Raw genomic sequence first — 25096 nt, 5'->3', positions numbered from 1 at the left:
AGTGCTATCTTGAGACTAATTTTCACGTCAAAATATGCATTGTTCACAATGTAATAGCAGAAGTACATTTTATTAGTAACTAGTTTAAATGTCCATGACTCAGCTTAGTGTCCTTGCAGTGATATGATTAGAACATCAGTATAACAGAGCAACAGTTATGCAATATTTCCATTCTATGTTTGTTAAATCACTTTAAAACACCATTGTGTGATGTATAGAATATACATAATTAGGATTGTCTGATGGAAGTACTTCTGGCTTTTTATCGTGAGTGACTGGTGGTGAGAGCAATGATGAATTCAGTATGGCAGGCAAAATGTATATTGACTTAAATGGGAGATTATCAGTTGCATTATAGAATTGATGTGCCAACTTAACTCAGTGACAACATGCATCATCTCATGCTGCTAATAATGGTGTCACAATTGATGTTGACTGTTTTGAATTACCTTATATTAAGATGGAAAATATATGAGATGGGTGAAATCAATAAGATGAAAATTGGCAGGAAGAGATCCGCTCTGCCAGATTGCTGCCAAGGTGGTTAAGTTGTGGGTTGAACACTCGATAGGGAAGCCGTTCCACTTTTCTGCTGACATTTAGAATCATAGGATCCCTACAGAGTGGAAACAGGCCATTTGGCCTATTGAGTCCATACTGATCCTCTGAAGAGCAACCTTACCAGATGCACCCCCCCCATCCGATTCTTGTAACCCTGCATTTCCCACAGCTAATCCACTTTGCCTGTACAACACTGGACACTATGGGCAATTTAGTACAACCCTGCACCTTTCTAGACTGTGGGAGGAAACCAGAGCACCCAAAGGAAACCCACACAGACATGGGGAGAACGTGCAAACTCCACACGAACAATCGCAAAGGGTGGAATCAAATCTGGATCCCTGGCACTGAGAGGTAACAGTGCTAACCACTGAGTCCCTTTTGCTACAAACTGCAGTATAATTTGATACTGCATACAATAGCGTTTCCCAGGTTTGTGTGACCATTTCTAATTTGTCGAACACTGAATTGTAAAGGTACTGTACTGTTTTATGATAGCCTTTTTTTCATATATACATTTCCAGTGTGGCTGCTGCTCTATTTTGATCCTTCTTCCATTCCACTGAAAGGTGGGGCCAAAAATACAATTTCTTCTGTTGGTTGCTCAAATAATATTGGAATATGAAATGGCTAATCATTGAGAGCCAGTGAAGGTGGAGCAGAGTCCTCCCTGGATGCAGAATGATTTCTATTTTCTGTCAAAATAGACTCAAACAAAAATAATTGAATATGTGCAGCCATCGTTGGCAGCCAGTCAGAACTAGTTATTGGCCCAGCACTATGTGAAAATTCACCAAGTGATGTGCTTTGTGTTTTGAGATATTTGTTAGATATTCAGGGCGTAGAAGGGTTAAATTTATCCCCCTTCCCTGACCACCACTGCCACCACCGATAAAATGGTTGACCATCCCGCTGTGTAGTTGTAGTAATTAAGAGTTTGGAGCAGGTCTAGTAAAAAGAGAAGATGAGTGGGGAGGAGTGGAATTTGACCGGGTGCGTTCTCAAATGCTGCCAAACAGAATAGATTAGATCGAGACTTTTTTTTGTCAATCATTGATGGAATGAGATTTACTGGCAATTGTTCATCTTGAATTGCTCTTAAGAAAATGATGGTCCAATTCATCTGCGTCAACCAGACAACTCAATCTGACCTAGTCCCATTTGCCAGCATTTGGCCCATATCCCTCTCAACCCTTCTGATTCATAAACCCATCCAAATGCCTTTCAAATGTTGTAAATATACCTGCCTCTACCACCACCTCTGGCAGCTTGTTCCATACAAGCACCACCTTCTGCGTGGGTCACTTTTGAATCTTTTCCCTCTCACCTTAAACCTATGCCATCTAGTTTTGGACTCCTCTACCCTGGGGGAAAAACCTTGGCTGTTTGCCCTATCCAGGCTTATCATAACTTTATAAATCTCTGTAAAGGTCATCCCTCAACCTCTGTCTCTCCAGGGGAAAAAGCCCCAGCCTATCCAACCTCTCCCTGTAGCTCAAACCCTCCAATCCCAGAAACATCCTAGTAAATCTTTGCTGAACCCTTTCAAGTTAAACAATATCTTTCCTATAGCAGGGAGACCAGAATTGAATGCAATTGTGGAGGAAATCAATGTCTCTGGTAATTTATGGGTTCCCATCAAGCAAATTGCTTTGACCTGGGTAATGTGTTCTTGAGGTTGCAATCGACTGGGCAAGAGAGGATTATTCCACCACAGTCCTGACTTGTGCCTTGTAGATGGGTGGAATCGGAAAAAGCGAATTTCCAACATCTGACCTGCTGTTACAACCACATTAGTCACATGGCTGGTCCAGTTATTTTTCTGTTCGGTGGTAACCATGTGGCTGTTGATGATGTAGTTTCAATAATGTTATTGCCATTCAGTGTCGTGGGGAGGAGATTAGATTTTCTGTTTTTTTGAAATTGAGCATTGCCTGGCACTTGGGATTCTACCAAGCCACACCCATCGATGGACATAGAAGCCCCCCACCCATTGTACACTCGGTGCCTTTTCTGTAATCTACACTTGTTTTGTTTATTAGCAGAGGAAATATAATGGATGGTAATCAGTGGGATGTTTCCTTGTCCCTATTTTACCTGATGCCATAAGTGTTTATAGGGCTTGGAATCAATGTGGAAAATTCTCATGGTCACACCTTTTTGTCTCTATACAAGAATCTCACCACTTAAGGTGGGTTTCTCATTCTAGTAAGGCAAAACATATCAAGGAATTTTGGTTGAAAGTCATACTTTTGGGTTTTAACCATTGACCAACTTTTGGATGTCTCCTAGTTTCACTGTAAGTTCCCAAATGTTCGTGAGGAGGATCTTACAGAGTCATTGAATCCAGTGTGCCTTTTACCGTGTCTAATTCTGATGCCTTGGTTAAAATTGAGTTGTCCAACCAGTTCAATACTTGCTGGTCTTTTTGTAGCTGGTTGGTACAACTGACTGGCTTTGCCTGGCCACCAAGGGCAATTAATAGTCAACCCCATTGCTGCAGGTCAAATATAAGCCAAATTAGATAAAGGCAGCAGATCTCAAGGCCATGAGTGAGCTAAGTGGACTTATACTACAAACCAGTAGTTTGCTCGTCACCATTACTGCCACAATCGTTTTATTCCAGGTTTATTTAATTACTTGAATTAAATTCTCCTGTCCCCATGGTGAGATTTCAACACCAATCTGGAGCACCAGTATAAGCCTGTAGATTGCTAGTCCAGAGGGATAACCTTTATTTTGCCTTACAGTATTAGGGGAATGGGCTTATCACACTTTTTTCAACACATAATGGCATAGCATCCATGAGAAGAAAAAAGAATAGAGGAATGAAAATCAAAGATTATAATTTGGATAACCATTGGCATGTTTCAGTTATAGAACAAATTACTTTTTATCTGAAACTTGGAACAACAGTAGACCTTTAATTTGGTGGGCATATTGTTTTATGAATGCATTCCATGGGAATGGGTCAAATAAGAGTCAAATGGGTCAAGGGAGGCACAGTGGCTTAGTGGTTAGCACTGCTGCCTCACAGTGCCAGGAACCCAGGTTCAATTCCACCCTCGGGCGACTATCTGTGTGGAGTTTGCACGTTCTCCCCGTGTCTGCGTGGGTTTCCTCCCACAGTCCAAAGATGTGCAGGCTAAGTGAATTGGCCATGCTAAATTGCCCATATTGTTCAGGCATGTGTAGGTTAGGTGGGTTATAGGGGAATGGGTCTGGGTGGGATGTTCTGAGGGTCGGTGTGGACTTGCTGGGCCAAAGGGCCTGTTTCTACACTGTAGGGAATCTAAGAAAAAAAATATGAAAAAGGAGTGGGTTTATTTCTGAGCCTTAGTCTTATACAAACACAAGCTGATGTATTTTGTTTGCAACGTGTTGCAGAGATGATGAACATTTGCTGATCCAGCACTACTGCCAGAGTCTGAACCAGGAGTCACCATTGAGTCAGCCTCGGAGCCCTGCTCAAATTCTCATCTCATTGGAGAGTGAAGAACGAGGAGAACTGGAAAGAATTCTAGCTGATCTAGAAGATGAAAACAGGTTAGAATGTGACCAAGCAAGTCAGATGTACACTGATATACCTGATCCTTCAGTAGGATGCCTTCTGCCCCCATGGTTGGCCCAACTCCCTTTTTCTTTATTCATTTGTGGGATGTGGGCATCGCTGCTGGGCCAGCATTTATTGCCCATTCCTAGATGGCCTTGAGAAGATGGTGGTGAACTGCCTTCTTGAACCGCTGCAGTCCATGTGCACACAATGCCCTTAGGGAGGGAATTCTAGGATTTTGAGCCAGGGCAGTGAAGGAATGGTGATATATTTCCAAGTCAAACATCTAATTATGTAATATTAAATATGTAATATCCCATAAGTAATTTCAAAAGACTACTTAATGTCGATCCAATCGGTGTTTGTTGAGACCCATAAAATATGGATTTTGTTCAGGTTTTGGAGTCTCTTTCCTCTTTGGAAATGCTGCTTCCACTTCCAGTGCAGTGGTTAGCCCACGTTTTTATACCACGTTCACAGTATTTTTAAGTTTCATTTCAGAACCCTTAGTGTGATCATCATTGCAATGCTGTTGTCGTCACAGGAGATTATCATCCAGCTAACTTCAGCTGTAGTCCAATAAGAAACCTCATGAGCTCACAGTTCTGTCATTTTAAATATGAAGAATATCTGAGATTGTTGGTTTAATGTATCGACTTTATGTGGACAGACATTACAGCAGCTTTTTTAAATACTCCCTCAACCGCGATAATGCTGGTGTTTTAATTTGTGCTGTTTTGTTTTTAGAAACCTTCAGTCTGAGTATGAGAGGCTGAAGCAGCAGCATGATCGCAAGGGCCTGTCCCCCTTGCCATCCCCTCCCGAAATGATGCCCATCTCACCACAAAGTCCCAGGGATGCCGAGCTCATTGCCGAAGCCAAACTGCTTCGTCAGCACAAAGGTCGCCTTGAGGCCAGGATGCAGATCCTGGAAGATCACAACAAGCAGTTGGAATCCCAGCTACACAGGCTGAGGCAGCTGCTGGAGCAGGTAAGAAGAGAAACACCTGTGTTTGCAGAACTTGTCTGGTGTCACAAAACAAAGTAACCAACCTCATTTTCCAGGGCTCATTGCTGCTTTGTTATCTCGTAATTTTCTTCTAATCTGCATTATCTCAAGAACATGCCGTAACTTATGAGGTAAGCAGGGAACTGACGCTAAAGGATGTAACAAGGCTACTCTTAGCTTGAGTGCCAGACTGAGCCTCAAGGACAAAAGTGTTTTACCTCTACTTACAACAACTTTTGATGGTTCAATGTGGATTGCCAAGATCATGAAGACTGTTCTACAATCCCATGCTTACAGAGCTTTTGTAACATTGTATTTTTTTGCTGTGTTTTTGTAAATGCTTCAGGGGAAACAACAGGATTTCACTTTGCTACAGTGGAAGTGTCAATGTTGTCTCAGTGTGCTCAGATTGTGACGCTTTGACTAGTTGGTTTCAGGCTGCCATTGAATGATAAGGGATCAATCCTAACGTCATCTCACATAATGGTTTTATCTGCAAACCATGAACTGAATGCAGACCAATAAGTCTTAACCTTCTTCCTCATTACTGTTTGCAGCCACAGACAGAGGTTAGAGTAAATGGTACTTCAGTCTCCTCCCCTTCTACTTCATCACAAAGATCAGACAGCAGTCAGCCAGTGCAACTTCATGGAGTTGGCAGTCAGACTTCAGGAACAATGGGTAAGAATTAACTGATGCAACCTCGATGACTTAAAGAGAAAGTATTGCTCAAACAGCATTGTGATCACAAGACATATTCTGTTCATTTATAATGTGCATAAGTTTACTATGCTATAATTTTGAAGACATGTTACGTTTTGTAAATATCATGTTTAGCACAAGAAATGACTTTTAAAAATAAAAATGTATGGACCATTGTAATTCCACCATTTCTGCCTTGAGGTTGATTTCTACCATTTAAGCTTTGTTACCCTCATCAACCAACTTTTCCCACTTCTCAGTTACGTTGAGCTGAGTACTCTTGGTGGAAAGAAAGCTCATAATAAATCAGTCATACTTTGAAATGAACATTCTGGTCATGCTGCAGCTCCATTTCGGGGCTTACAAGATGAATCAAACCAGTATGTGTAAATCACAAGTTTTACTGTGATTTTTCCAATTAAAAGGGAGAACAGGATATGATCAGAATCCTGAACATTGAGACATTGACCACAATAAAGTCTAAGATGTTTCAAAGACTGTATCTTTTTATGTTACTTTTATTTTTAGTTGTGAACTGACTTGGGAAATGCCTGTTTTACTATAAAGAACTGAGGAAGAAATTTCTGTACTTTAAATTACTGAAACCCATTGTGGGTTGTGCTTAGTCTGCTTCTTTACAAGCAGTAGAGAAAATGTATTTAAAGTGAGATTTGGCTAGCAACAAGTAGCTGATTGGTTTGGGTTGTGTAACCAGTCATGGATGCAAAATGTTATTGGCATGACAACAACTCTGTGATTAGTTCCTGTGAACAGCTTGTGAGTGTGAACAATACAGTGTGAAGCACTCAGTCCTCTGGAAGGGGTTGTGGTGCATCTTGTTCTCTTCCAGTGAAATACCTGAAGCTAAAGAAACCCAGTTATTTTCTCCCACTAGTTGCCGTAAGCTGTGTCCTTTTATCAATAACTCAGACTTTGCAGTTAGTGCACTAATTGCTTGTGCCTTCCTTGAAGAAGTGAAGAGAATCTGGAGGAAAGATATTGAAAAACAGAAAGTCCTAGCAAGCAAAATGATGCCTGAGCAAAACTTTTGGTGCTATTGAATTGTGGTTTCCACCTTTATCCCTGTATCTGAACGCCAATGATTTTTGTTTGCATCTTTCAGCCTGTATATCTGTTTTTGTGTGTGTGTGTGTGTGTGTGAGGTTGGGAGTTTGGGTGGGAAAGCTGGTTTAGAAAAGCATTTGTATTTTTAACTAGTTGAGTTATATATTCATAGTTTGTAATTGTTTACTGTGTGGTTGGAATCTACTTATTTGTGATAAATCATACTGCTTATAAAATGTAAAAAACTTGGTCTGGGTTTTCTGTTAACCAAAGCTTATCAGACAAGTAAATTGGGGACCGAGTGTACTTTGATAAATTAATTGCTGTGATGACCCCAGAAAAAGAGGGACTTGTTTTCCAGCGTGTTACCCCATGTGAGGTGTAACAACATGAACAATTTGGCTCTGACTGAGAGAGGAGGAGCATTTGAATAAAAGATTATTAAAATGGGTATAAAATTGTTAAATTTATTTCATGATCGTTTCCATTATATCTTGCTGCTTTATTCATACACTCATTATTCTTATTGACTTCTGGGATGTGGCTTTTAATGACCAAATTACTGTTGACATGGCTATGTTATTCTTAGCTGTAATCTGCTGATTTTATAGGCTGGACTTCAGTTACATGAACATTGTACTCACTAAGAGAAAGGTCAAAGGCATTCCCTATTTATTTACTTATGGTGTTAAATAATCATCGTGACACTGATTTTAATAGGAGGTACTGACAACACTGTCAAAATTAAATAGCTAAACAAATCTTTATATAAGAGTATAATTTATATAAGAGAAGGACACGATATAAAAAGTCAAACCATTATGAATTAAATTTAATTGCTGATGCATGGTTCATGGGTAGTATTAAGGTAGTAGCATAACAGCACCTTACTGATAACGGTTAGGCAATCAGTTTAGTGAAGTAAGAGAGAGAGCCCTGCTCTTTCGTTGGTACCTTGGGTTCTTGATCAGCAGTGTAAGCAAGCAGTTTCAGTCATCACGCAGCACTAAAGTGCCAGTCTAGATGACTGAAAGAAATTTTTCCTGTGAGGTCTGAAATTCTCTAATCTTGAGGCAAGAGAATAAAGTTTGATTTTTGCAAGATAGTTACAGCAAAACATTATCAGTAAAAATGGAATTATAATCTCTGATTCATCATATGCACTGCTTTATAAATCAAATATCTGGCATAGTTTTAAAGGGCTGATTTTCTGCATGCAAGCGCTGAAACCAAACCATGCTGTTTGCTGATCTTGTGTCTGAGAAACCATCTTCAGGCAAGTGCTTGAGGATCTGTTCAATGTGATTTATGTCATTATATCTCATGTATTCTGGCTCCCAAATTCTAATTTGCAGAAGTCCTGTTCATACATCACTCCTGTTGACCTTCTCTGTCAGACAATATTACCAATTTAAGTTTCTCATCTGTGAGTTGAAGTCCCTTTTATAGTCTTACTTTTCCCTATCACTGTGACTTCCTACAGCCTTACAAGTCTCAAAGGTCTGTCCCGTCCTCCATTCTGGCCTCTTGCCATCTGCAGTTTTCAGCCCTCCGCTGTTGGATGCTCAGGAAGGCCTTTCCCTCCCTAACTTCTCTTTCCACTTCTACTTCCATTTTAAGTCACTCCTTAAACCCCTCACCTTGAACGGACATTTGGCTAGTGTCATAGTAGCATTTACGTGGCCTCTATCACCTTCTGTCTGATTGCACATTTTTTTATTACTTTAAGGTTGCACATACTGAAATATTGTAAGGAAATTTAAGTGTCTTCGTTAATCATTTTTATTCTCAAAAAGTACTGTTTTAAAAATGTTGTAACTTGCATTGCACTTTGACTAACACGTTAGATATTTATAACAAATCTACTTCCATGAAGATTCGGGCAAATGCTATGTTATGCTTGACATTGATTTTAATGAAGTTTTAAATAAGGAGGATATAATTGTTTGGTAGTACAGAACTTGAGTATTGCTAAAAAGACACATCTGTCAAACTTTTCCATTTTATATTCATCACGGCTGTTACTAAGAAATGCAATTTTGAGCCGGAAACCAAAGTTTATCCCGTACAAGGGGATTGTGCTGATTGGTCGGCAAATGGACTCTTGATTTGCAGAGATGTTGCCATGGATAACCAGTTAATGATGACTGACAGTTAACAACAGGTTTTATTCAAACTTTAAACCAGGCAGGTTGACTCTGATTCCCCATGACATTACACTGAGAAATGAATCAGAAAATGTATGTTACCTATTTTGTTGAATTAAAACAGGCACTGTGCATGTTCTTTCTGTAGAATAGAGAATTTCAGAACCTTGTGTATTCATATATGTAGCTTCAAGTACTCTCAAATATGCTATACTGTGACCATCTTAAGTTGGTTGTCAACAATACTCAGGATAATGTTACCCAATTGTGAAATCACATCCAGTGTTGGACAGTGTATTGTGAGTTTTGCAAGTGCAGCGTAGTTGGGTACAGTCAACACCTTGTTTGCTGTAAACTGCTGAAGAGATATGCTGTTTGATATGATCAGCCAGTCTTGGGGATGTGCAGCCTAAATACTTGGCATCACACCCAGCACTGAAATTCATAAACCACATTAATCATTTGTGTGAAAAGCAGAACATCCTTTTGCTTTGATAGCAGCATCCTGTTAGTGGGTAACATCACTCATGATCCTGTTGCATAATAACAACATAAAAGAGCTGGTTTCAACTGTTTGCGCAAGCCTTCCTCCAAATCACTTGCAGGGTAACCTCAGATACAGTAGACTGCGCACTTTTCAGGACCAAGTGATGGACTTCAGGCCAGTCATGAGTTTGTGCAATACAGAGCGAGAAACCATTTAATCAGGATAGCCATTGTCTTATAGGATGGCTTTGAAATACCTTATTTCAACAACCAGCTTTCATGGTAAACAAATGGCTTGGTCTCTATTTACAAAATTGCCAATAGCATTGGCTTGCTGCACCTTCCTGCTTTGAGTGACCTGAAACCTCATTAGGGAGTGCTTCTGTCACTGAGTTTATTGTAGCCCGACCTTTCTGTTACTTCCAACAAAGCTCCAATTATCCAGTGTTCTGTGACACTGAAATACACCGCTGATCAGAAATGGGATGGTGATTCACTGGAAAATTGGAAGTACTGGGGATTGGACATTCTGACCTATGAGCAGACTTCACTAAATTGTCTTTCAGTCGACTGAGCCTCATAGGATTTACACTGCAGCCTCATATTTACTATCCTTGTTAAATTGATTGGGAGAAATGGTTTGTTAATAAGACTGGAAAGCTTTTAAATGTCAACTTACTAATGGGGTTTTATATTGGCTAGAACTAAGTGGTTGGTGCAGGTTGCACAACAGAAAATTCGTTCAGAAAATTATTACAGTTTCAGCAATGAGATGAGTACTTGAAAAATGTTGCCTCAACCAAACAAGCTAAAGTGGATCTTTGATCAAAATCTTCAAACCGCTTCATGATGCCAATGACTTGTGCATGCTTCCAATTTTATCTGGAATACAAATGTGTTAAACATCAGTATGAAGTTTGAGGGAAGGTGAAAAACGACACAGACTCACAGGTGTGGCTTAACATAGAAATGGAGGACTGCATGCAGTAAAAGAATGGGCATGAGCAATTAATTTTGGCTCATTACTACTTCTGTCAGGGAGAATTTGTAAAATTAATGATACTCTACGTTGCAATGGTATATTCAGTATATCTGCTTATGTTTCTAACAACTGAAAGCTAGGAAAAGATTTCATTCAGGTCTGTGATTCAGATGTCAGAGCTTGGTTCAGAAACGAGAGACTTATACCTTTAATTGTGATTAATTGATACTTAGACTTACATGAACAAGGTTTCAAACTGTCAAATGAATTTTTCCTCGAATAATTTGGTTAATAGAAAAGAAGTAGATATTATTAGTGTTGAAACTGAAACCTGGATTATGCAAAATTATGTTACTGGAATCCCACGCAAAAATGAAACTGTGCCTTGGGGGAGATGATAGCTAACTTCAGAACTTCCATTTTCTGCCATTGACGCAAGATTCAAATGCACGAAAAATTAATGTTTAATTTGTGTTAAAGTTCATTGAGCGAGAGAAATTAATTTTTACTGACTCTTAAGAAAATGAGATTTTTAATTATTTCTGTGGTGGCGATTTGTCATTTTCTTTTGTATTAATAACACTGTCTGTGTATAGCAGACTAAGCAAAACTGAAAGTGCATCACTGACCTTCATGAGAAAATTTGTTTCTGCATGTGCAAAACCCCTTCAAATAAATTACCAAGGTACTCAATATAAAGTGAATTAATTGTACACTAAATTTTATCTAGTTGTTTATTGTTTGCAAAGTGGAATTCTGTGCTTTGACTTATCTTCCTTAAACTGTTACTTAACCTTAAATTTTATGGGGATAAATTTTAAGTTTTTAATTTGTTTCAAGTTTGAAGACTTGGAATAATTGTATCTTAAAACTTCAAGTCAACTCCAGTGTAAATCAAGCAGTAAGTAGATTTGAAGTTTGTTTCAGACAACAAAAACTTGCATCTTTATTATTTTTGATCCCCAGTTTAAGGCTCCCTCAGCTCTATCCCAGTGTATATATAAGATTTTTTTTCTGCAGCATTCAAGGTTGAGCAGTCATAATTTATGGTATTTGTGGTACTTATGAACATAAGTGATACAAAAGAATTAATTAAGGCAGATTTTAAATCAAAACAATTCCGGCTTTCCCCAATCTCTCATGATTTACAGAGACATGTCTGAGCACTCTCATATTCCCTGACTGCCAGTAAGGAGTGTACTGTTGGTTGTTCCAATAATAATTCCTTTTACTACTCCCTACCTTCCAGTTAATTTCTGCAGAGCTCATGAAGGGAGAGCACTTCAGATAATTTTACTTTGTTCAAGATTGCAAGCAGAAAAATAACAAACAGGGGATAAAAGAAAGTATTGTGTTTATATTAAGATAACAAGGCGTGGAGCTGGAGGAATACAACAGGCCATGCAGCATCAGAGGAGCAGGAAAACTGACGTTTCAGGCCTGGACCCTTCTTCGGAAAACCAGACCCGAAAAGTCTGCTTTCCTGCTCCTCTGATGCTGTCTGGCCTGCTGTGTTCCTCCAGCTCCACACCTTGTTATCTCAGACTCCAGCATTGGCAGTTCCTACTATCCCTTTTGTTTATATTGTTGCTTTCACAACTCAGAACATCCAAAAGCACAATATAGTTATTTTTGAAGTAGCATGTGGAAAATAGCAACCAATTCACTCGTAGCAAGCACTCACCGCCCGCTCATCTTCAATCCAGGGACCAGGAACCTTTTATATCCCAACTGCAAATGCAAACCATTATTCAGTATCTCATCCAAAAGATGACACCTCTGACTCTATGACAGTGCAGTGCAGGAGAGCTTTGGATCATCAGCCTAGATTTTGGTTCTTGAGTGTCTGGAGTGGGACTTGGACCAACATTGGTGAGACTGCATCCAACAGAGATACTGCTGATGCTGAGTGTACAAAGTTGAAGGCATGGTCAAAAAGTTTGATTTTGAGTTGGAATTTAAATATAGGAGATGAATAGCAAAACAAAGAGATCTAAGGAAGGAGTGTGTAGCAGCTGAGAAAGTTGCCACCAAAGTAAGAGCAGGATATGAGTAGCAACACGGTGGCACGTTTAGTACGTAAGCCTGTAAGAGATTGCCAAGGTAGGACAGGACAAGGCTGTGCAGAGAATTATTACTATCTGATAAGTAACTGATTGACATCTCATCTCAATGCAGACAGAAGTAGGAGTAGTCTTTATCTCTCCTTATAACTAATCTCAACTAATGCCCAAGAAGTTTCCAAGCAGTGAAGTACAGTCAACAGGTTCCCAGCTCCTCACTGCCTTCCCTCTCACCCTCCTTTAAAAAGGAGGCATCATATGTGTTACATGCCATCTGGCAGCATTATTTTCAAAACTCACCCACATCCAATCTACTGCTAATCATGTTATAGGACTAACTTTTCCCTCATGGTAATTTCTTTGGTTGTTCTTTGCTGATACTTACGTTCGGTCCAAGTTCTAACCTACTGCCTCCCTTTGGTATGTTGCCTTCCTGGTGTCTGAGCCAAGAATGTTACAGAGTGGTTGTTTTTCTTGTGGGAGAGAGTGAAGAGCCAGAGGTCATTGTCCAGATTGACACCAACAGCATAGAAAGAAAGGGAGTTGAGATCCTGAAAGTAGACTTTTGGGAGCTAGGTAAGAAACTGAAAAGCAGGACCTGTGAGGTGTTAATCTCAGGATTGCACCCAGTGCCATATACTAATGAGTAAAGGTAAAGTCACCATCATGTTGCTGGACCATAGGGCTGCTCTCTTGTTAAAGTGAGATAATTGGTGGTAGTTTAACCAGAGGATCACCACACCTTAGGCGAGGGGAGAGGTTGAGAAGGAAAGTCCTTCATGGTAACCTCAGCTGGTGTGGGAATTAGAAATAGGAATATAAAGTGAATGAAAATGTAACTGGAAAACTGGTGCAGAAGGGAGGTCTTCAAACAATGGGCCCTATGCAAGGAATACACATTACAGGCTAGCAGGGCTGGGATTCCTGTCCCCATTGGGAGATTTCCTAGATAGAATTAATCTTGTTTGTTAGGGAGGGACAGCCTCTGAGGAAACACAGTTAGAATAAAAACGAAGCAGGTTATGGAAAGAAGAAAAGCTGCAAATATGAGTGGAAAGCAGCAGAAAAAATTTCCTAGACTCAAAAAGGGTCAAATTACAGAATGAAATTAAAAGGGCAGAATTAAAAACATTATCTGAATGCACATGGCATTTGCAACAAGATAGGTGAATTGATGGCATTGGAAGAAGTAAAAAGGTGTCGTTTAGTTTGCCATTACAGAGACAGGGCTGCAGGGTGACTAGGACTGGGCACTGAATATTAAACAATGTTCAGCATTTAGGAGGCATAGACAACAAAGAAAAGGTGGTGCGTCGTGCTAAAAATAAGGAATGGGATCAGTGTTTTCATTGGAGAGGATCCCAATCGTAAGAACGGATATTGAATGTATTTGGATGGAGCTGAGAAAAAGCAACAAGTATTAAGCATTGGTAGGAGTGGTTTATCAAATATCAGAGAATAATGGTTATCCTGGGTATTGTATAAATCAAAAAAATTAGAGATGCACATGACAAAGGGATAGTAGTAATCTTGGGTGATTTCAATCTAGATATAGACTGGGTGAATCTAATGAGCACCAATTATGTCAAGGTGGAATCCCTGGAATGTGTTTGAGATTGTTTACTGCAGCATTATGTTAAGGAACCAACTTGGGCCCAGGCTCTTTTAAATCTGGTATTTTAAAATGAGAAAGAGCTAATTAATAATCTTGTCATAAAAGAATCTCTAGGCAATAGTGGCCACAATATAATGGAATTATCCTTCAGGTTTGAAAAATACATCATTGAATCTGAAAGTAGGGTCTTAACCCTAAACAAGGGCAATTATTAAGGTTTGAGAAGAAAGTGAACTGTAGATTTTAAAAATCTGTTTGAAGGTTTGACAATATATGAGACAAGAGAGTCAAGCGTTAGAGGGTGCAGACGTGAAAGTGGAGGCGTGACCACGAACAGACCAGACCAGTCATGAATTTGTTGAATGGTGGAGCAGATTCAAAGGGCCAGTGGTCTATTACAGTTCCTACCACGAATTTTATGCCAGTCTTATAACAATAGATCAGAAAAATTGAGAAAATCAAAGTGAATATCTTTGGTTTTAAGTTTCTCATCGCCATTCAATTGCTGTGCCATCTCTTTCTCTGGATTCTGCCTGCTGCCTGCGTATTTTTTTGATACATACTACATTTGAACAAAAAGCTCCACCTAAGCAATCTTCCATCAGTAGATATTATGTCTGTTACATTATACTTGAGTATTTGCTGCTTACAACAGAAATACGTAAAGAATACTGAATAGCTTCAAGGAATGCATGGGGGAGGCTACATTTTTTAAAACTGTGAAAGATATTTTTTTAAACAAGTCTTACCCACATTGCACCCTCTGGGTTTGTTAAAGTTATGTGGAACTAACTGCCTTAAAATTTAGCAATTGTCTGTTATCTCTTTCAATATATTGAGAAATTTTGCATTAAAATTAACCTTTTATGTAGAGGTTGTGTGATGCCAGTTGCAGATGAAAGTTATTTTGTATATAGTAAGGCCTGAGGTTCAACAGCACATGACAGGACGTGTAACATTATCTAGTTACAGAGACATGCACCTTCTTGTACACATCATTAATCAGCAATATCATCCAAAGGCCTAATTGACATCTTAAACTGTGGAGATGTGCATTGAGACTAAGTCCATGATTAGATTATTAATTTCTAATCCCACCTACTTTTTAATGATTCCTACATTCAGTATCTTTTAGAGTATCCAGTTAGGTATTTTGTTCTTGAAGCTATATGTTTCTGATGATTTTCCTGTATTACAGCTGCCTTGGAATCTTGTTTACTCATGTTTATACATGTTATAAACTCATGCAATGCAATGCAAGCATTCATGTCAAATATAGATTGTGTGACTGGGTCAAGAATATCGCATGATTTTTATTTATTTGTACTGAGGTACTGGGTCCAAACGTTATTGTATATATAATAAAGTCAGACTCTTGTTTCAGGTGAGGATGAATTGCTCAGTCCTCCCCAAAGTACAAGTACTGGATTGGAGGAAGTGATGGAGCAACTCAACAATTCCTTTCCGAGCTCCCGACGTAAGTAAATTGCAAATTCAGACAGTACCGCTGACGAGCCTCAAAAGCTAACAACATTTCAGATTCCTCAGTGTGACTGACCTCATAGAATGTTGGTAGAATAGTAATAAAAGTCAGGAAAACACCCAGTTACTTCCGTTTCACACTAATGTAAACTCAGCTCTCTTATCTTCAAAATAGTACTGAACGTCCCCCTGCACCATTATGCCGTCAACACTTAGTACCTTAACACACATTAGTGAACGCCCCCAGAATGCTTGTAGGAAATGCACACTTCCTATGAAAATGCCAATTTTACCATTAGTGTCAGTCCAGTAAGTAGAGTGGTTATGAGGAGATGTATAGTCTAGTCTGCCCAATTGACAATCACTAAGCCAGAGACCAGGGTGGGGTATAAATTAACTATAGCTTCTTATTATCAGTTGTGCTGACACTACTTGTTAGATGAAGAATCCAAGAATAAGTATCAGGTGGAAATATTAATTTAAATTACAAACAATATTTGTGCTAGATTCATTCGATGATAACAGAATACCAAATTTTTACTTTGTTCTTTATGCTCTAATTAAGGTGATATTATGACAAGTAATAGTTTTTCTTTTAATTATTGTAAGCTATTGAAAATTCTTACATTCTGACTCTTCTTGCTGTAACCTTTTGTGCTCAATATTAGATTGCTGCAAACAAAGATCTGTGAATGTGCTCGTAGAATATAATGTATCATTCAGATACAGAGTATTCTGAACAAGACCTATTTATTAAATTCCATTGAATCTCTAATTGTGTTTTGTTTGTACCAAAAAAATTGGATCGGCCTTAGACATATCTTCCTGTGTAACTGAAGCAAAAAGTCCAGAAAAGCCACCGTCATGGTCCCATACCAAGTTAAGTAGCCTCTATCATTGAGGGCCACAATGCATCACAGTTTTATCAGAGAAAATTGCTCGGGGTCTCAGATATTAGTTGGAAGTGAATCTGTGCCATACACATGGCTGTCAGCTTCTTTCCTGCCCAACACAGAGCAGGAGAACTCTGACAAATGCACAGATTTATGAGCCCACTATCTGTCTGTTTTGCTTCGGAGTCAGTCTGAGTTTGCTCAGTTGATTGACGTCTCAAGTCTAAATTTTATTCAAAATGAAAACTATTTCAGGGTGTCACTCAGCTTATAATGTGAATGCAATACTAAATAACTGGTTTCATTGATACCAACTTCTTTGACTGTGTCTAATTAAATGTCATCATAATTGTGACATGCAGTTGTAACCTACAATTATTACAACACAATTACCCTCACCAAACCTCATTTTAATGTGCTCCCTCCCTATGTTACATTGTACGAAATTCGAGATGGAGTTCACAATTCCTATGCAGAGACTGTAATTTGTAGTGTGGTGATTTGTCCACAAAGCTTATTTCCTTTTACTAATTTGATTCTGCATTCTGTCTGCATTTTTTGTTTTAAACTACTGTTAGTAAGCCCTAGTAAATTTTGTATGTGTCTTTATCATTCCCACTAATTTTAAATAAGATCTGTGCACCAGCTTCACCCTGAGACCATATGGGAGCAGAATTAGGCCATTTGGCCCATCGCATCTTTTCCACTATTTTATCATGGCTGACAGTTTTCTCAACACCATTCTCCTGCCTTCTCTCCATAATCTTTGATCCCTTTGCTAATCAAGAACCTATCTATCTATGTCTTAAATACACTCAATGACTTGGCCTCCCCAGCGTTCTGCGGCAATAAATTCCGCAGATTAATCTCCCTCTGGCTGAAGAAATGCCTCCTCAGTTCTAAAGGGTCGTCCCTTCATTCTGAGGCTGTGCGCTCAGGTCCTGGTGTCTCCTAATAGAGGAAACATCATCTTCACGTCCACTCTATCTAGGCCTCTCAGTATTCAGTCAGTTTCAACGAGATCCCTTCTCATTGTTCTAAACTCAGTTGCCACATTACTGGAAGGATATGGAGGCTTTGCAGAGGGTGCAGATGAGGTTTACCCGAATGCTGCTTGGATTAAAGGGTATGAGCTGTAAAGGGGGGCCAGAATAACTCAGGTTGTTTTCTCTGGAATGGCAGATGCTGAGGGTAGACTTGATGGAAGTCCATAAAATTACAAGATGCATAGATAGGGTTGACAGAATATTTTTTCTCGAGTTGAAGTGTCTAATACTAGGGGGCATGCATTTCAGGTGCGAGGGGGCAAGTTCAAAGGAGATGTGAGGGATTAGTTTTTACACAGAGTGGTAGGAGGCCAGGGGTGGTAGTGGAGGCAGAAACGATCAGGGCATTTAAGGGACTTTTAGATAAACACATGAATATGCAAGGAATGGAGTGATATAGACCAAGGGCATGCAGAAGGGATTAGTTTAATTTGGCGTCATATTCATCACAACATCGTGGACCAAAGGACCCGTTCCTGTGTTATACAGTTAAAATCCTCTGAATACAGACCCAGAGTCCTCAACTGTACCTCATATGACAAGCCCTTCATCCCTGGGATCTTTCTTGAAAACCACCTCTGGACTCCTCCAACACCACCATATCCTTCCTTAGATAAGGGGACACAACTGCTCACCTGTTTGCTCCCAGCCACCCTCTCCTCACTATTACGCTAGTCTGTGCCCTCCCTGTGTCTTTACACTCCAAATGTGCTGTTTTTCCTGGCTGCCCCAGACAAATTGCAGCCTGTCTAATCTGAGTCTCTGCTATCCTTGAGTAAATAGTTCAAATGATAAATTAGGCTCTGCCTTCAAACTGCCTGCTAATTACTCTTCTGCTAATGTGCAGTCTGCCTCCATCCTCTTGGCATCTTGGCTCCACTGTCCACTGACTATTCACACTCAGTCTGTATTCTAGTGGTCCCTATCATGTTCTATTACTTTCCTGGTGTCCTCTTTTATTTTAGAATAATTCCAGTATTTTCTGTTTTTTGTTTTCCCTTTTTTTGGTCCCATTGTGTATTTTTTTAAAATTAAAAATAAAACATTCTACATAGAACGTGCTACATTGACACTTCTTTCACAAAGCATGGAATTGTTCCAACAACCGTTCCAATAAAAGTAATCTTAATTTAAAACCATATTCCCTTTAATACCTGATAAGTGACATCATTAGAGATCTATTCGTGGTTAAAAATGTAAACGTGGCCGTGGTCTACCTCAAAGAGGATGTTCTGGGACAAGGGTGCGAGCAATCCCCAGATATTTAATATTTAAAGCACTCTGTTAGAACTAAGTGCTACCTTCATCACAGCTTCAGAAAGATAATTTATATGGATTTTCAAAAAGCCTGTGTGCACTGTCAGGGACAAATTGCAAAGTGGATACGATGAATACTAATAAAAGGAGAAAATTAAGTTTAAAAATCATTACTTAGACTTGCATTGGATGGGAATTGATGTTCCACAACATTGGTACTGAAAACTCATATTTATTACTTATTTTTAAAAATTGGACTTGGGAATCAGAAGTGCAGTTTCAAAATTTGCATATCATATTAAATTAGAAGGCATCATGAATAACTAATCTGACAAACTACAAGAATATGTCAATAAAGTTGCAGAATGGGCATTGGTAATTGACAAGTGCATTTTAATGTAGTTAAGTACGATGTAATGTAAAAGGAGGGCAGCTGCTCCATGCGAATAAGGTCCAAATGAAAGGAAGGAACAATGGGACATAAGGGATAATGATGCACGTTAGTGTGGTCATGAAAATGTGCAAAGCACTGGGATTCATCTCAAGACAGATGGAGCTAAAGATCTATAAAATTACAGTAAAACAAATGGGAAGGACACATTAAAGGTGTTAGTTGAAGTTGTTTGCGTGAAGACCTATCTGGAGCAGACAAACAGGTATTGATTGGTTGAGCTTAATTTTTTTTATATTCATTCACATGATGTGGGCGTTGCTGTCTGGCCAGATATTTTTTGCCCATTCGTAATTGTCCAGAGAGCAGTTAAGAGTCAGCCACAGTACTGAGAGTCCAGAGTCACATGTAGGCCTGATCAGGTAAGGATGATAGATTTTGTTCCCTAAGGGACAAAATATAGACAGCAAGATTTTGATTCAGCTGAAATTTACATGGAGGTATTCGTGGTCAGCAAGTAGCATTTGGCATTGATTGGATTCTTCGAGGAAGTCTCAACCAGAGCACGTCGAAGGGAACCAGTTGATGTGTTGTATTTGGACTTCCGGAAGGTGTTCGACAAGGTACTTACAAAAGGTTAAGTCATAAGATAAGGGGGAACCAAAAGAAGAGAGCATTATTTAAATTGAGAAAAAACTGCAACTCAAAGGAACTTGGGGGTACTTGCACACGAAACACAGACCCAGCACACGGGTGCAGCAGGTAATCAGGGGGACTGATGGAATGTTGGCCTTTTATTTCAAGGGATTTAGAGTATCAGAGTAAGGAAGTCTTACTGCAGTTGTACAAGGAGCTGGTGAGACCACATCTGGAGTACTGAGAGTAGTTTTAGTCCCCTTATTACAGGAAGGGTATAATTTCATTGGAGGCAGCTCAGACAAGTTCAGTAGGATGATCCCCAGTCTGGAGGGATTGTGTTATGTGCAAAAGCTAAACAAGTTGGAACCTTACTCACTGGAGTTCAGGTGAATAAGTTGTGTTCTCGTTGGAATATCTCGGATTCTTAAGGGGCTTGACAGGGTAAATGCTGACAGGATGGGAGAGTCGAGGACCAGAGTGAATAGTCTCAGAATAAAGAGGTGCCAATTTAAGACTGAGATAAGGAGGAATTTCTTCTAAGGGTTGAGAGTTTGTGGTGAGGTTCAAAGAAAATGGTTTTGGTCTTCCCAATGTTGGCTTGGAGGATGTGAATGCTTATTCAACACTCGGTGTTGAATGGGCAGTCCTGGTAACACAGATGCAGTGGAGGAGTCAGATATACATTTTTAACAGTACATAAATGGGAATCATCAGTTTGTGTGAGGAAACTGACCCCTTTTCTCTGAATCATACTTTCCAGGGACTTATGAGGATATGAGGAAAAGGAAAGTGTCAAGAATGGCAGACTTTAGGATGAAAAGTCAAATGACTTTACAGCAAATTTCAGATAGAAAATGATAAAAACAAGCAAGATCTGAGTGTAATAATTATTATTGACGTGATAGTGGTGCTTGTTGAGGTTCCAGAGCTCTTTAAACCAGTTGCTCAAATGATCAGTCTTTGTATGGTCCGGAAGATAGTTAACAATGCAGATTTATAAAAAGAATGCAAAGACTTTTTCTAGTTTACATAGGTGAAAGTAAACCTGAAGCATGAGATCTGGTGGCTTTTTGGCCTCACTGCTACTTGTCCATACAAAGTGATCGTAACACATACTTGCCCACTAATGCCCATCTCAGATCAGCTGACTCAGCAAACACAAATTAAACTGGAATCCTCCTGAGCCTCGTAGCTAGCTACTACACTATAAACTGTGTGTTTTCCAGCAATTATAAGAGCTCCTTATGCTGGTCATTTAACAGGGGATTTACTTCCCCAATTTACTTGTCTGATAAACTTTGGTTAACAGAAAACCCAGACCAAGTTTCTTACACTTTATAAGCAGTACGATTTCTCACAAATAAGTAGATTCCAACCACACAGTAAACAATTACAAACTGCGAATATATAACTCAACTAGTTAAAAATACAAATGCTTTTCTAAACCAGCTTTCCCACCCAAACTCCCAACTTCTGTCTCTCTCTCTCTCTCTCTCTCTCTCTCTCTCTCACACACACACACACACACACACACACACACACACAGAAACATGAAGTTGAACTGAAGCCCTGCAACATAACAAAATGTTCAGAAGCTTCACGTTCATTGCTAGCATACTGATTAACATTTTTGTATAAAATTAATATATATAATTAAACAGTCATTAAGATAGCACAAAAGGAATTTTACACGAGAATGTTAACCACGAGCACTTGCAGATGAAATTAAACCATCAAATGTTTAAGAATTAATTCATTCTTACAAGTATAACATTATGAACAACAGATTTTTTTTAAAATCCAATTGCCTGTGTGGTGTTCCTAATGTCATTTTAATTTCCTTTACGGGGAGGGTGGGTGGTGGCACGACAGTTTTATCTGAAATAAACAGATACGAATAACACTTCTGGACGAAGTCAGCCCCTGCTTCCCCAGAGGGATTGTCTGCTGTTCTTCATGTTGGTTCTTGTGTTGTGGAATGAATTAGGCAGCTGTTAGATCCATGCTGAGCAGCCAGTGCCACAATGTAGGTTACTTCCAGATAAATGATTAATGGTGAATGCTATGGCTATGTGGGGACATGATCTTTTTCCGTAAAATGCCTGCTCAGTTTCTGTCATGAAACGCACACCTTTATGTTAAAATAGCCCATTTAGTATATGTTTTATTTGATTTAAAAGTGTCATGTTGTTAAATATGGGATAAATACAATTGCTCTGCCATTTATAGATAATTCCCTGTTTTTAAAAAATGGTTGCAAGTATATTTAAGATAGTAGGAACTGCAGATGCTGGAGAATCTGAGATAACAAGGTGTAGAGCTGGATGAACACAGCAGGCCAAGCAGCATCATAGGAGCAGGAAGGCTGACGCTTCGGGCCTAGACCCTTCATCAGAAATGGGGGAGGGGAAGGGGGTTCTGAAATAAATAGGGAGAGAAGGGGAGGCGGATAGAAGATGGATAGAGGAGAAGATAGGTGGAGAGGAAACAGACAGGTCAAAGAGGCGGGGATGGAGCCAGTAAAGGTGAGTGTAGGTGGGGAGGTAGGGAGGACGGACAGGTCAAGGAGGCGGGATGAGGTTAGTAGGTAGGAGATGGGGATGGGCCTTGAGGTGGGAGGAGGGGATAGGTGGGAGGAAGGACAGGTTAGGGAGGCGGGGACAAGCTGGGCCGGTTTTGGGATGCGGTAGGGAGAGGGGAGATTTTGAAGGTTGTGAAATGCACATTGATACCATTGGGCTGCAGGGTTCCGAAGCGGAATATGAGTTGCTGTTCCTGCAACCTTCGGGTGGCATATTTGCACGTGTCTATACAAGACCTTGATTATTACTTTGTGCTTCTTTGAGAGAATGAGTTTTTGCGTGTGTGTGTGTGCGCCGCTCAGTGAGTACTGTGACTGCATGAAATGTTATCAGTTCCTGGTGCATACTTAAGATGTTTTTACAAGTAACATACTTGTTGAAAATGAGACCATCTGCAACTCCTTGTTTGCTTAATTAAATAACTTTTCATCACAAAAATGCCAAACGATACTGATATCTTTCACTTGTATCAATGTCTGATCATTAGTCTTAATAACATTGTTTTCTTTAAGTTGTGGCAGTACTGTCATTAAGGAAGTATGACTGCTGCTGTTGTTGATTTGAAGAGATTGCTAGTAGTTGTGTATACAGGAAGCATATTTACTGGTGGAGGAAATTCAGAACAATGGAATAGAAATTAATCTGAGCATATATTCGGGCTCGGGCTCAGGCTCTAAATAAGGGCCTGAGGAGTGACAAGAAGTGATCTTAAGGCCTCCAACGAATATTGCAGGTGAGCTGCCCAAATTGGTCATATCTACACAGACGCTTCAACAAATAGAGAAAACCATTTTCAGGCCTCCTGTACCCCTGTAACAGCCCTAAACTGAGTAGAAGGGAGATGTTTGTAGCAAGTTGCAGTGATAGTATGGAGGTTCCTACAGTGTTTGTAGACTTGGGGTCCAGTCCTGCTCTTACTATTTCTATAGAATGGGATTTGGAGAAAAACAATACTTAATATGCCTTTCATTAGCAGCCTCAAGGCTTGCATGAGAATTCTAAGCACGTAAAGTTTGATGTGTAATTTACTCATCAGGAACTAGTTTTGAAAAGGAGGCCTTCATGAGGTGTTTCAGTCTTTACTTAATGTGTTGAAGATATTGTTTCAGGTGAGCACCTCAGGCACCGAATATGTGGGACTCATATGGAGGAATCTTAGCTTATCCTACAGTGAAATCATTTTCCTTTGCTTCCATTTTACACTTACAAATGGTGGCAGCATTAATCAATGTATACCCCATCCAATCCAGGCTTTCAAGTGAAACTGGAGTGGTTTATATACAAGTGGATTACTTCCTTAGATTTTGCTGATAGGTATCAATTGCACTAGTAATGTATCAGATAGAGAATTCGGTCCAAAGTAGTTTTTCTTCCTATTACAGCAATTTATTCTTTGATAAGTTTTTAGTATCAATTGAGTTCAAAAGCAATAACGCAGAGCAAAGCTAATTGTCAGTTTGTGATTTATGAGCTGAAGGCATATTGAGTCAGAGGACCTGCAAAATTACCTATTTTCTTTTTGTAGATGAAAGCATTTATCGGTATATATTACAATTACATGACTGCAAAAATTGGATAAGTTGCGCATTTTGTCAAATTTACAGAACCATTTTTGGCATTTAGCCTGATAAACAGAAATGTTTTTTGCTGAGACATGTAATTCTGTGATATTTAGCTACATATTTGATAAGTTATAGTTTTCAGTTCATAAAATCTACATGTCATATCACGACCTTAAATCACTTGAGAACCAAAGCATCAGAATCCAGCTTTAGTTGTACCAATTATTACTTTAAAGATATTTCTAATTATTAACTGGATAATGAGATTATAACTGCAGTGAACACCAATATTATGTATATGTGAAGTTCATGGAGTACCCAGCAATGAGATTTAGAAATTGCAAATTGAACTCCATTCCTGCAAAAAATGAATGTTGGTTCTATTTTGATTGGACAGCTTCAATAAAATTGGTATGTTGAAAGAGAAGCACATTACTTTCGAAGTGTGTCTGACACTGGATGAATTGGTGCATCATATATGACAAATCAGTCCACACGATACAAATATTGGCAGCATTTTATCCAAAATTTTAAGGATTGACATTATATTATTAATATTAGCTTTGACATGAGTGTTTAAAGTCATTCATAATGACAGAATATGTCATGTTTCCAATGCTTGAACACTTTTAAGTGGTACGTTGAAATGATTACTCTTGATGGACGATGAAAAGCTTTAGGTTCGGCGTAAATTTCCTTTGCAATTTTCCCTCATCGTACAATTGCAAAGCTTATGACTGTTGATCTAGAGTCAGATTGAAAGACATGTGAGAGAAAAGAAGTATTCATAAAAGATGTGTTTCTATAAATATCCTATCATCGCAGTTGTTGCTGTAAGTTTTAATTGGTTGAATTGACAGCCGAGTGAGAAGCTGGAGACCTTACTCTCTGTCTGAACAAATTCTGCACCTTATCCATCACTGGTATCTTAGTTCAGTGCCAAGGAGGTGCTAAAATATTGGGAAATACTGTCCTTGAAATAAAATGTTAAAAGTTCATTTGTGTGGTTTGCTGAATGATAGATACTGAATCACCCTCAATATTTATTGATTTTTCCATAC

The 25096-nt window shown here is 39.2% G+C and overlaps 1 protein-coding gene across 4 annotated transcripts in view; it reads left to right on the top strand.

The window, feature by feature from the left end:
• Nucleotides 1-25096, top strand: part of dmd (dystrophin) — a 1291331-nt gene that overhangs the window by 1261205 nt on the left and 5030 nt on the right. For all 4 annotated transcript variants that reach the window (XM_048602828.1, XM_048602824.1, XM_048602825.1 and 1 more), the window contains 4 exons: nucleotides 3949-4107; nucleotides 4862-5105; nucleotides 5681-5804; nucleotides 15568-15660. In XM_048602828.1, coding sequence (XP_048458785.1) covers nucleotides 3949-4107; nucleotides 4862-5105; nucleotides 5681-5804; nucleotides 15568-15660 — 620 coding nt within the window. The remainder of the gene's footprint in view (nucleotides 1-3948; nucleotides 4108-4861; nucleotides 5106-5680; nucleotides 5805-15567; nucleotides 15661-25096) is intronic.

The sequence above is a fragment of the Rhincodon typus genome, chromosome 11, assembly GCF_021869965.1.
Source record: "Rhincodon typus isolate 14 chromosome 11, sRhiTyp1.1, whole genome shotgun sequence".
Classification (NCBI taxonomy): domain Eukaryota; kingdom Metazoa; phylum Chordata; class Chondrichthyes; order Orectolobiformes; family Rhincodontidae; genus Rhincodon; species Rhincodon typus.
Note: the sequence above shows the minus strand (reverse complement) of the source record. Positions and strands in the feature narration are given on the sequence as shown.